General features: G+C 40.8%; 1 protein-coding gene across 5 annotated transcripts in view; it reads right to left on the bottom strand.

Annotated features, from left to right (window-relative positions):
- The window catches only part of SLC2A9 (solute carrier family 2 member 9), a 153994-nt gene that overhangs the window by 97760 nt on the left and 42177 nt on the right, over positions 1-14057 (bottom strand). For all 5 annotated transcript variants that reach the window (XR_005599482.1, XM_039541736.1, XM_039541738.1 and 2 more), the window contains exons 6-7: positions 8302-8434; positions 87-262 (exon numbers count right to left, since the gene is read on the bottom strand). Coding sequence is in view for 4 of the 5 variants with exons in the window: in XM_039541736.1 (XP_039397670.1) it covers positions 87-262; positions 8302-8434 (309 nt within the window). In the remaining variant the exon portion in view is untranslated. The remainder of the gene's footprint in view (positions 1-86; positions 263-8301; positions 8435-14057) is intronic.

The following is a 14057-nucleotide window of genomic DNA, read 5'->3' as shown; positions in this document are numbered from 1 at the left end:
AGATAGTCAAGTATGAGAACATATAAATACCGATTAACAAAAGGCATGACCCATTAGCAGGCCACATACTGAAAAGGAATACTTACAGCATTTAGCCCACATAGCTGGTAGCAGGCCATGGTAATGATCACAGTAATGATCTGCCAGCGCACAGAGCGGTTTCTCAGAAGTTGAAGGACAGACTCTAATTTAACATCTCTCTGCGCTTCACTCTCTTCTAATTCATGAGACACATCATCTTTCCCAAAGAAGGTCCGGAATGCTGCAAATGGACAATCAGAGACATTAGCAAGACACCTAATATGCTTTATTTTTAAAAACAGGTGAGTTTCGCAGAAGGTTGAATACATTTTAAAACACTTTGAATGTTTTTCACCTCTTTAGTGTAGCTATTCTGCTCCCTCTTTATTGAGCATGGCCTAGCTCACCATCATCACTACAATGGAATGCAATTTTGGGGCCCAGTCCTGCAAGCTGCTGAGCTTGCTCAACTCCAGCTGAAGGCAATGGCCATTGAGGCCATTCAGTATCTTGCAATGTCAGTCACTTTCTTTTATTTTGTGTCTTTCATACAAAATCTATCCTAAAATACTTTATCGAGTCAAAACAATGCAAAAGACAATGGAGATGTAAACTGAAAGAAATTTTAACCAGGATTTCACAAGTGGTGCTGAACACCTCATTTGGCCCTGACTACCTGTGTAGCCAACCTATTGAGCACCTGCTGATGACACTCATCATCAGAGTGGCAATTTTTGGTAGCATAGGCAAGGTTTTAGTCAGAAGATCAAAAGCAGAGGGGGAAACGACATTACCAATGCATAGGAAAGGGAGAAGTGGGACATTTTAAAAGAAACAGAGTTATGGAGGCAAAGATATATAGGAAGAGATAATTAATTTCACCTACAGCTCCATAGATTTACAGGGCGCTTGACTGTTAAATAAGAAGACAGGGCCATTACCTCAAGGAGTTAACCTTTTAAGGGACTAATCTTGGTCCCATCAAGTCCCAAATGATGGAACTTCAGTGACCTGAAAAGCCCACCTCTCCAGCTCTGAGATAGTGCTGCAATTTTGACCAGTGGAGGCACTAGAGGCAACTGCCCCCCTGCTTTAACAGGGAAGAGCCTTCATGTCTGAACTACTTGAACATTTATTTAAATTAAAATAAGTAAGAGGTTATTTTATGTACAGCATATAAACACTCTTAGTTATGTACATTCGTCCTCCTCCCCTTCTCTCTGTTTATGTCACAAAACAATACAGATTCTTTACATTAAAGAAGAGAAAAAACTTAGGAGGAAGTCTGGAATTCACACAGAACTATTTAACATTGATTGTAACAGAGATCTATGTATCCAATGTATCTATGGTATCGCTATAGCACCTATCACCACAATATCTAGAACAAAGGAGAGATTTTCTAAAGCACTAAGCACTAGCCTAACTCAGTTCCATGAAGGTTAATGGGAGTTTTACCATGGACTTCAAAGAGAGCAGTATTAGGCCAAGCAAATGAGTGAAAATCCCACCTAACAAATGCAAATAGCAATGAGATCAAGAGACTTTGTTTCTAAAGATGAAATGGACTGAAAAGTAATGAGAAAAAGCAGAAAGGTGCAATTATTATAAACCAATAAAGAACAGACATTTGGGGCAGAAAATTTTTACCCTTCCTAAAATAATAAACTTCAACTTCTTCTTTATGCAGACAGATTACAGCCAAGGATTCAACTCCTCGGTGTATTAAATGGTTGGAAAGAATTACCCAAAGCAGTTAGTATTTTCCCAGTTCCCATATATAGAAAATTGGGAATCTAATTCACACCACTTTCCTTAAGTCCGTGTTTATACCTCATTAACATGCATCAGCCAAAAAAAACCCCACCAAACCACTTTGGTGCAATAACATAATGGGTGAGATTTACTGCATTAACTTTTCACTGTGAACAATAAAAGCTTTCTACTGCATTCATGCACAAAGCATTTCCAGAAGCATTAGTCACTTTTCAAAGAACCCTTAATTTTGAAGTCGTCCTATGGGTGTGCTATAAATTGCTGATATTTTTATTAAAATCTCCAAGAACATATCCTGGGGGTTGGCTTCATAACATATATTTAAATGTTCGACACCTTGGAATTATTTCTGCTACAGAGAATCAATTGCATTATAAAGGCTCCTGTAACCAGGCTGTTCTGAACAGTGTAAGAGGCAAGTCTCAAAAACAACTATTTACTCAGCCGGCCACTTAAAATTCCTCCTTTTAAGGAAATAATAGCAGTTATTATTATTTTATTAGGAAGAAAAGTGATAGTGTTGCTTTGATTTTACTGAGAAAGAAAAAAACGTACGTTTGACTTATTCACATTATTCACAGCTTTGCAAAGTATTATCTACAGAGGCATAATGTGCACAGCTGCTCATTTAGACTGCACAAAGGACTTGGCTATCTAATAAAGCCAGATACACTCAGTCATGACGATTGAAATGCCCACATTCCATTTAAGGTCTAAAATTCCTGGATTGTAGCATTATCTAGCAAAGAAATAGGCCATACTGTGGAATTTCAATGTTATTAAGAATGTCACCCAAATCAAACAAAACACCCATAATATCAATGTTCCGGGACCTGTGCTAACTATCAGTTCAGTTCTCAGTGGAATTAAAAAGGACCTAGCCAAAATCTTAAGAATTGTCTAGCGATTTTGGATGCCTCAATTTTTTTCATGCCCAACTTGAGACCTTTTAGGGTTTGTCTACACTGCAATTAAACACCAGCAGATGGCTCATGTCAGCTGATGCGGGCTTGTGGGTCATGAGCTGTGAGGCTGTAAAATTGTGGTGTAGACATTCTGGTTCAGGGTGGAGTCCGGACTCTGGGACCTTCTCCCGTTGTGGGATCCCAGAGCCTGGAACCCAGCCCGAGCCAGAACATCTGATTAAAGGTCTTGAGAACATGACCTATGAAGGAAGGCTGAAAGAATTGGGTTTGTTTAGTTTGGAAAAGAGAAGACGGAGAGGGGACATGATAGCAGTTTTCAGGTATCTAAAAGGGTGTCATCAGGAGGAGGGAGAAAACTTGTTCACCTTAGCCTCTAATGATAGAACAAGAAGCAATGGGCTTAAACTGCAGCAAGAGAGATTTAGGTTGGACATTAACTACCCTGACAGGAACTTTTTCCTAAACACTGGAATAAATTGCCTAGGGAGGTTGTGGAATCTCCATCTCTGGAGATATTTAAGAGTAGGTTAGATAAATGTCTATCCGGGATGGTCTAGACAGTATTTGGTCCTGCCATGAGGGCAGGGGACTGGACTCGATGACCTCTCGAGGTCCCTTCCAGTCCTAGAGTCTATGAATCTATGAATATGAATCTACGAATCTACACTTCTATTTTACAGCCCCATGGCTGAGCCCCAGAAGCCTGAGTCAGCTGACATGGCCCAATCATTTACCAGTATTATTCATTGTATTATACTTTTTAAATGATGTACTTAATTCTTGCTTAAATTATTGTAAAGTATGTAGAGCTTGGTATAAGCTGTAAAACAAGAAGTAAATCTAGGTATAGTATATTTAATGATCTACCTACCTATCTCCATATTATATCCTTTATTGTTAAGGATGCTAATATTGAAGAACAACACATAACAAAGGTAATAGGAAGTACAACATCAAGTAACTTCACATATTTTTAATGCATCTTTTTATTTTTTTACTGGAGTAAACCAGGTCAGTGCACAATTTTCTTTATTTTTCCTGTTCTCAGAACCCTCAACATCCCTGTAGGGCATGCAGTCAAAATACAGGTGCAGTCAAGTAAAAAGGAAGCAATCTGTCCATTCTGCACAGGGGGTTTGGTATATTTCTAAACGGAGGAGGAAGTCAAAAATTGTAAGTACAGAAAATGATTAATCGAGCACAAGGGAGAGAAAAAAAGTATCCATTTTCCTTTCCCTCCCTGCAGTTAAGAATAAAGATGTAATTGCCAACAGCAAAACTTCACTAATACTTGAAACACCAGTGACTGCTAACAAACCACTACTTCCCTGCATTAAAGCAGAGTATAGAGCACACTCCTAAAACACTATATCCTTTCCAGCAGATTTAACAAGATTTCATGTTAGTCAACACTTATCCTGAAATTTCTTCTAACCCACCTCTTCCAATAATGTCAGAAATATAATCTTATAAGTTAATAATACTATTTGTTACGATTTTTCAAGCCTATTGACTAAGGAAGAATCTGCCTGGTGAAGTGGTAGAAAGCTCAGACACTCGCATCATTTAAACTCGGCAAAGCACAAAGACAATAAACTGAAGGAAATAAATCCTGCACTGGCAGGGAGATGGCCAGAGTGCAGTAATGGGGCTTTTCAGTCAGTTATGTCTAATTTTATTAACTTAATTTTTTAATTTGAGCTGTTGGAATTGAGTGCAATGGCAATTTTGTCCTGGCAAAAAGGAATGATGTGTTTCACTTTTACCCCACCTGGAACACTTACTTTTCCAACTGTGGCTGGCTGACTTTTTAACTTTATGGGAAGGCTTTATTTTCACTTCTTTCCTGTTGTGCCATAATGACTAAGGGCTTACTTATTCCTCTGGCACCTCTTAGACTTCTTTCCCCCCGGTCTTTCATCTCTCTCAGACAACCATGTGCCAGATACATTGTACTCAAATGCTAGTACCATAATGATTGGCAATAGGACATGGAAACTTTCAACTCTAAACCATTAGCTCAAATTCAAATGGTATAAGACTCACGTTTAAAAAAAGATTCTAAATTTAGAAGAGCAGTTTTTAAGATTGCCCATTATTATCACTTTTCTTACTCACGAAAGTAATTTCCAGTAAGTTGGTTGCTAAAACTCATTTCAACTTCTAAATCATTTGCAATTAGGTGTTGGTAATGTTGCTTTCATGATGATAGATTTTCCCGCAACTCTGAAATCCTCCTCCAGTTTGTAAGCCACTTTCTAGGCCTCTGGATTAGCAATCAAGTCATTCTCAGAATATATATATACTAAAAACATAGAATATCAGGGTTGGAAGGTCATCTAGTCTAAGCCCCTGCTCAAAGCAGGACAATCCCCAGACAGATTTTTGCCCCAAATGGCCCCTCAAGGATTGAACTCACAACCCTGGCTTTACCAGGCCAATGCTCAAACAGATGAGCTATCCCCCCCATGACACAAGAGCTATTGCTATGCTATAAGCAATGGTCACTGGCACTAGATACAAGACAGGAGAGTTATTTTAAAGCCCAGATTCAGAACTGGCTTTTTAAAGAGCCTATTTTGTCAAATCTGTGACAGGTTTTATTCAGTATGTGTGTCTCAGAAGTCTTCAGGTCCCCCCTGGTTTTTCTTTGATAAATGGAAGAGACAAATTCAATCCTCATTCTACATGAGAAACCCCAGTCCCACTGACATCAGTGGCAACATGATGGAGTATATAGGTCTTCTAGGCACAGTCTGGAATAAGCCTCAAAATCTCTACTGTACCCTATCCCAGTAAAAAAAATGAGGAGTCCTTGTGGCACCTTAGAGACTAACAAATTTATTTGGGCATAAGCCTTCGTGGGCTTGAACCCACTTAATCAGATGTATGAAGTAAAAGATACAGGAGCATATATAAATACATGAAAGGAGGTGGGGTGCTTCACATCTGATTGAAGTGGGTTCTAGCCCACGAAAGCTTATGCCCAAATAAATTTGTTAGTCTCTAAGGTGCCACAAGGACTCGTTTTTTTTGCTGATACAGACTAACACGGCTACCACTGAAACCTATCCCAGTAGTGTCCCTGAGAGCAGGCTCAGCCGAACCAGGGTATGGCCTATAGATTCAGGGGTTAATTCCCAGCCAGAGGCAGCTCAAGGATGGAACTAACAGATGGGATTTGATCAGGTGCAGTGGAGCCTATTTAAAGTCAGCACCTGGGTATCTCTCAGGATGGAGTGTTAGCACAGACCCATGCACCACTTAACTCCTCAAAATAAGGCTAAAGTGGCACATAGCTCTTGTGCTCACCCACTACACGGGGATGAATTTTAGCTTCAGGAGGTTGTGCTAACTAGAAACCAAGCCAGGGAGATGTGCGGAAACATAGGAGTTGTCCTATTTGGTTTGCACTTTTTGTTTATATTAATAGTATTTATTTATTGTGTGCTTATTGTTTATTAAACTGCATGGAAGGAAATGGAGAGAGAGACTTTTGCCCAGGTAAGAGAAGTGTGGATTAAAACAAAACACCTATAATAAAACCTAGAACTATTCTAAGTATTTACAAAACACACGTACCACAACCACAAAACACTCCACTGCATGTACCTATCTCCCCCTGGAGAGAGGATGAGAGAGAATATGAACCCATGTAACAGATGTTAGTCATGTCACTTAATGCACTACTGAAAGGTACTCAGACACTAAAGCGACAAGGGTGGTATAAGATAATTTATGCAGAATGGAACAGAATATAGAATAGTATTCATGCCAGAAACAAAGTAAAGTTCCTAAATTTATTGTAAATGAATTACTATAACCTGTACAATATGCTGATCTCCATCTAGTGTTGTGGTTTATTAATTCTAAGTGTGCTGATTTGTTCTGAGAGTTTGACCCAGCCAAAAGGAATGCAAAAATGCACTTGAAGACATTTCACAAATGATCAAATATCTGACAGCCACAAAACCACAGTCCTGAGCTGAAAGACTGGGATTCTTCCCTCAGACATATCAAAATTATGACATGTCTCAAAATTCTGCCTTTACCATGGAAATAGGTTTAAAAAAATGTACTGTGAGATAATTAAGTCTTTAAGTAATGGATTAATTTATGATGTAAAAGCACAAACATAACAGCTTTGTTTGGTACAATTTTCATAGTCATCTGTGGTATTTTTAAATGAATTGGTACTGCTGGAAAAAGATAACACTAGCACATGAGTCACTTTAAAATCCAACCCTTTTAAATGTAATTAGGAGAGTTACCACAACACCCCCACAAACAGCTCACAAGATTCTTTGGCAGATCTCATTCAGAACTTCTCTCTTGCTTTAAAATTCTCCATAGACCTACTCCAGCCTACTTCAAAGACCCTGGCCAAGACTTTCAAAACCAAGAGTCTAAAGTGAGGCACTTATGTCAATATTTAGACACCTACCAAGTGACTTGATTTTCAAGAAGTGGTGAGTACCTCGCAGCTTTGACAGAAATCGGTGGTCCCTGTGACACTGATTTAGTTCAATTATTTAGGAGTTTAAATGAGAACTTAGGAGCACAACTTTAGGCACTCGGGCTTGACAATCTTGGTCCTTTTCTCCAATCTTTCCTTCATCTTCTTGGCTCACTTAGCACCCACCTCCTTCCTTGTCCCTGTCACTCAATCTGACTACTGTTAGTAGGCAGGCCTTCTGCAGCTCTTTCCCGTTGGAAAAGCATTTTCCGCATCACTGAATCTCCAATCTCTTTTCAAATCTCAGCTAAGAACTATCCACTAACAGGACATAATGTAATTTCCTTCAGTCCCTGCAAGATTCCATAAAGTCTGTGAGCCCCTTCTATTTGTCAAGTGCTTCTACCTTAGGCTAGGACAGATGTTGTACATACTTGTATATTCCATCCTAGCTATGCTGTAACCATATGCTGGATTTTCAAATTCATCTGTCCAGCTAATAGTTATTTTAAGAGGGAAAAAAGATTATTATTAATCTTAGCATTGATCTGGCCCAAAGTTGGGCACATCTCTTCTGATCACAGATAGTTTTGTTTATGTGCCAATAAGGATGATTTTGGAGTGTGCAGCTGGATAATTCCAGGAAGTAGTAAGAGGGTACTGAAGCTTTTCACCTTTAAATAAATATGGCCTAGATTTGTAGTAGACCTGCCATCTAGCAGCTATACAATTACATAAATGTATAGATTCAATCCAGCTACTACTGGACGAAGACCTGGATCCCTTTTTGGCAGTGTTGGTTGAGAGCCTAAGCACTGAACAGTCATCGAGAATGAACTTCCTTCCACCCTAAAAATCAATCCTGCCAGGTAAAAGGTGAGACAGGGCAATGTGGGAACACTTCCACCACCACTGTCCATGCTGTTTCTGTTCTGTGGATAATTAGAGGTCTTCAGTTATCAATCAAGTCAGCAGCTATTTCACTTACACAAAAAATGGTGAAGGGGAAAAAACTAATAAGCTTTTAGGCTATAGAAAGCATGATGTTCAAAATTACTTGCCAGTGAGCATCCCTTTAATAAAAACGTTTATACTATGTGGCAAATGATTAATACCCTGTACCTTTTTCTGCTCCACTTTTGTCATTCTTTTCAAGTAGGAGGTAGTGAGGACTTTCAGGGAGGAAGGGCAAAATCCCAACTTGGATCAGTGAAGGAACAACAATCACTCCAAATAAGTAGGGCCAGCGAGATTCCTACAAACAGATGCAAACATGACATTTAGTAAGGTTTCCCTTTAGTGAAGCGAAGATGAAAAATAGCTTTGAGGAAGCAAGCTGTGCCTTTTGAGATAACTTTATGAAATGGACATTGTAATATTTCTTCCATTTCAGTTTAGCCAGTGATTTGAGCACAGTCTCTGTGTGTGGGGAGAAGAGGAGGGGGGGAAAAGAGGAAGAGGGAATATAAAAAAAATCAACTGAGCATCCGTGAAACAGAGGAGTTGGGAGGGGAGATGGGGAAAGGCTTGGGATAGGTTAAATATATGGCATGCTTTTGCTTTCCTTTAGTATTACAAACCACAACCAAAATGACTCAATATTAACCAAGTAAAAAGGGCCACAATGAAACCCAACCACCAAATCACTTGTCAGCTTTAGGAAGCAGTATAGTATTACAGTGGTTAGATAGTTACAGATGGCTGCTCATGGCATCTTAGTCCTATCTACTTGTTTAAAAATCATTCAGACTGGCTACGACACATTCAACACCTCATAGAAATGACAAAAATTATATTTAGGAAAAATTCTATTTCTCCAATGCATTTTCTTTATTTCTAGTAATCAGAGCATGGGGCTCAGAATGGGGTACTTCTTACTTCAATTTTGACACCGGACTCAATCTCAATCTCTGTGCCATGTGTAAAATCAAGATAATACTGTAGCAAATTGGTGGGTGACCAGAATTTCATGGTTGCCACTACGCTGCACACCGTGACCATTCCGAACTTTATTGGCCCTAGGAGTGCACCTTAGATCCTCCTGCTTCAAAACACCAAGATGCTCATTGAGTTCAATGGGGTCCAGATTTCACCCTCCTAAACCTCTACTATTTTAGCTAAAAGGAAATTTTGCCTTAGCAGTATTGGCTCTCCATATATAGTTGAGCAGTTCTAATTCCATCCAGTAGAGGGCACATAAACACAATTCCTCATAATCCTTACTCTTCTCTTCACTTACCTTGGAGCAGGGGTCCCCAACGCGGTGCCCGTGGGCGCCATGGCACCCACCGGTGCGTTTAAGTGCGCCCACATACTGTCCAGCGGATGAGCATCCGCTGAAATACCGCCGACAAACTGCGTCATCCAGAGGCGTCGCCAGAATTTTGGCAGCAACGCCCATTGGCGTTGCCGCTTGTCAGTGGAATTTCAGCGGATGCTCGTCTGCCGCCATGGTCTTCTGTGGCTCATCGTCTGGCACCTGCCAGACGAAAAAAGTTGGGGACCATTGGGTCATGATCTGTCTATGTTCTATGAAATATTATTTATTATCATAGTTATCTAGCTCTAGCACAAGAGCACAGCACTAATAAGAGAGTAGATTTTTGAATTATAGAAATACAGGATATTATTTAGATATTTTTGCGTTTAGAAAACATTATTTTCTAAAAGAAATGGTTCAAATGGTAGGAATACAGGATCATTATTCTCTCTCTCTTTGACCTAAAATTGTTAAAGGGAAAAATGAAGTTATCAATAAAATAGCATTCCTCTCTGCAACTCAATAGAACCTGTTTTGATTTTTTTCAGTCACTTCTTTGCTCTCTTTTTTTAAAATACAGTAAAATGTGTAAGGGATTATATTTTTCTTTTTGTCTCTTTTTAAAACTGAGGGGGAAAAAACAGAGCAGCAAAGTAACTGAAAACCTTTTAATCTAACCTGCGCTTCCAAGTTTATTTATAACTCATTGGCAGAGTGAATAAGAAATGTGTCTTAATTCTAACATTATGATTTTATTACATTTAAACAACATTATGCATGCATGACATTCACCAAGAGTTAGAAAAATGATCACATGCTACTTTATCTTGGACTTTCCCTAGTAATAAGGCTCGTAATTTCAGACTGTATTATATGAGCCATTATGAACTGACAGTCTGTGACTATTAAACATTGCAGCTATTAAAATATATTTGTTACAGTCAGTTACATTATTTTAAAGGCATTTTTACCGTAGTTTCAGTGAAATTCTTTAGAGATTATTTGACAGTAAACTATAAAACAGGAATAACATCACACAAAATGGAAGATTCCTCTATTACACTACACTTGAAGAAACAAACTAAAAGATCATGAATAAAGAAATGTTTTCCTTCCATCGCCAGTCTAGATATTTATTTGTCTAGGTACTTGTATGACACTCATCACTGTAGTATCTGAGCACCTCCATGTTATCAATGGGGATCTCATTGCCACAGGAAATCACTGAAGCCAGGACCTTAGCAAGATTCAAAAAGGGATTGGGCGTTTATATGGATAAGAAGAAGAATATTCAGAGTTACCATCATTAATGTTAATAAACATTTCAGGGTAAGGACTATTAAATCTCATGCTTCAGGGATTAAGCCAATCTCTAACTATTAGAAACCAGGAAGAGACTATGTGGAGGTCAGATTACCCCACATCTGCCTATTGCATAGTTCCTACATCTTCCGAAGCATCTGGTGCTGGCCGCTGTCAGAGGCATGGTGTTGGACCAGGTGGATCTCAGGTCTGATCCAGTCTGGCAATTTTTATATTTCTATTTGAGCACCAATGCAAGGGCAGAATTGTCTAAATTCATCTGAGGAAATGGGAGGGGATAACTAGTAATAATGGAATGAAACTTAGCAAAGGAAAATGTAAACTGGCTATTGGGGAGGGGGAAAGCCTAAGAATGAAATCTATCAGACTGCAATAACGTCAGAAGAAAAGTGTCCTATCAGTAGGATCACTTAAGCCTGGACATGACAAGGCATTTGAGAAAACAATCTGCACAGGGACTGCTGTATGGAAGAGTCCTATATTGGCAAGGAGCTAGACAAGATGGCCTAGGAAGCCTTCACATCTCTAATTTCTATCAGTATAATCAGGAATTCATGCTGTTGTCCATAACATTTCCTAGAAATATAATTTTAAAAGAAAGTGGAAACCTTGCACAACAAACTCAGGTCCTCTGGGTTCAATATTAGACTCTTTGGGTACGTCTACAGTACAAAATTGATTCAAACTTATTCTATTCTAATTTTCAGAAGCAATTTTATACATTCGGTGTTGTGTGTCCCCACTAAAGTGCATGAATTTGGTGGAGTGCGTCCACAGTACCGAGGCTAGCATCGAATGTTGGAGCGGTGCACTGTGGAAAGCTATCCCACAGTTCCCGCAGTCCCCACCGCCCATTTGAATTATGGGTTAAGCTCCCAGTGCATGATGGGGCAAAAACATTCTCGCGGGTGTTTCTGGGTATGTGCCGTCACTTGCTCCTCCCTCCATGAAAGCTATGGCAGACGCCATACAACCAACATTCCAATTGTAATTGCTGCTTGTTGTGTGCGCCACAATATTTGTGAGAGTAAGGGGGAGACGTTTATGGAGGGGTGGGAGGTTGAGGCAACTCGCCTGGTGGCCAATTTCGCACAGCTAGACAACAGGGCGATTAGAAGAGAGCAGCAGGGTGCACTGTGCATCAGAGAAGCATTGAAAGCCAGTTTCATAACTGGCCAGGGTACGGTGTGACAGTTGTGTTTGTTTCTCTTGAAGTTACCTGCCCCCTATATCTATCTATCTATCTATATAGATATATATATATCTATATATATAGATATATATATAGATATATATATATATAGATAGATATATATATATATATATATATATATATATATGAAAGGAAATAAAGTCAAAATTGTTTAAAAACTGTTCTTTATTATTTGTTACACAACACATTGAGAGAAATCAGAAGGTAGACCGGGGGTGGGGGAGGGGGAGGTATTGGGTTGGGTAGGGGGAGGAGGAGGAGGGAAGGACAAGTCCAGAAACCAAATCAAAAGTTCACATATGCCAGCTTTCTGCTGCTTGGGCGATCCTCTGGGGTTGAGTGTGTGGGTCCCCGTAGCCTCTCCTTCGTGTTCTTGGGTGTCTGGGTGAGGAGGCTATGGAACTTGGGGAGGAGGGAGGGCGGTTATGTAAGGGCTGCAGTGGCAGTCTGTGGTCTTGGTGCCTTTCCTGCATTAGATCCACCATACAGCGGAGCATATCAGTTTGCTACCCCATGAGCCTGACCAGTGTCCTGCCTGCTCTCATCGTGTGCGCCCCTCCTCTCTTCGTGTTCCTGTAATACTTTACAGGACTCCGCAATTGTTTGCCTCCATGCATTCAGCTGGACCCTATCAGTGTGGGAGGACTGCATGAGCTCGGCGAACATGTCGTCCTGAGTTCGTTTTTACCACCTTCTACTCTGGACCAGACTCTGGGACGGAGTAGATAGGGGCCACATTGAAACATTTGCATCCGTGAGAGGAGAAAAAGGGAGGTAGTATTTTAAAAGATACATTTCAGAGAACAAAGGGGACACTTTGGTGTGAGTAAGCCATCACACATGGCCAGGCATCGGAATTCAGCTTGCAGGCAGCCTAGGGGCATGCGGGGTTCTGCTTCTTCTACATTCATTTCAATGCTTTCAAACTGCTGGGCCCCCTTTCCCATAGCAAGCAATGCCTGGTGGGTTTGCCATATAAAAGGAGGGCCTGCGGGCTCTCTGGGATGATCGCTTCACACAACATCCCCCCCACACCCCCTGCACCCATCGCGTGGTTCCGATCAGGCTCTCAACTCACCGGAAGTACCTTCTCCAGGGTCATGGTCCGGGAGCCCGCCTTGGGACTGGGGGGAGGCTATTGGCTCCAGTGTTAAGAATAGTTCCTGGCTAAAGGAGAAAACGGATTCCACACTTGCCACCTGTGCACTGTCCTCCTCCTCCTCTTCGTCCACCAATGACTCTTCCTCCTCGCTCCATGCAACTCCCCCCTCGCAGGTGTCCACAGACCATGGTGGGGTACTGGTGGCGTTTCCCCCCCATAACTGCATGCAGCTCACAGTAGAAGCAGAATGTATGGGGCTGTGATCCAGAGCGCTCGTTCACCTCCCTGGCTTTTTGGTATGCTTGCCTGAGCTCCTTGATTTTTGTACGACACTGCTCTGTGTCCCTGGAGTAGCCTCTTTCTGTCATGGCCCTGGAGACTTTAGCGTACATATTTGCGTTCCTTTTTTTGGAACATAGTTCTGCCATAACAGACTCGTCTCCCCAACATGCGATGAGATCCAGTACCTCCCGTTCGGACCATGCTGGAGCTCGTCTGCGAATCTGGGACTGCATGATCTCTTGTGATGGTGGACTCCACCTGGTCACCTCTGATGGTGGACTGTGCTGATGGTCACCAGTGCTGATGGTGACCAAACAGAAAATTAAATTCAAAAGTTCCCGGGGCTCTTCCTGCCCACCTGGCTAGTGCATTGGAGTTGAGCGTGTTGTCCAGAGCAGTCACAAGGGTGCATTCTGGGATAGCTCCCAGAGGCCAATAACGTTGAATTGCATCCACAATACCTTTAACCCGGGATTGTGATCTCGATTTAAGCACTACTCCACTTGCCAAGGTGGAGTACAGAAATTGGATTAAAGAGCCCTTTAAATCGAAAAAAATGGTTTGGTCGTGTGGACGGAATCATTTTTTTCCCCAAATTAACTCGGCTAATTCCGAAATAACAGACTAGTGTAGACCAGGCCTTTGTCTGCAAAGATATATGTAACATACTAACATTCGGTCAAGGAGAAAATCAGCAG

Source organism: Mauremys reevesii, linkage group 5 (genome assembly GCF_016161935.1).
Source record: "Mauremys reevesii isolate NIE-2019 linkage group 5, ASM1616193v1, whole genome shotgun sequence".
NCBI classification, from domain to species: Eukaryota; Metazoa; Chordata; order Testudines; family Geoemydidae; genus Mauremys; species Mauremys reevesii.
The sequence above is the reverse complement of the archived record's forward strand: the minus strand, read 5'-3'. Positions and strand labels throughout refer to the sequence as shown.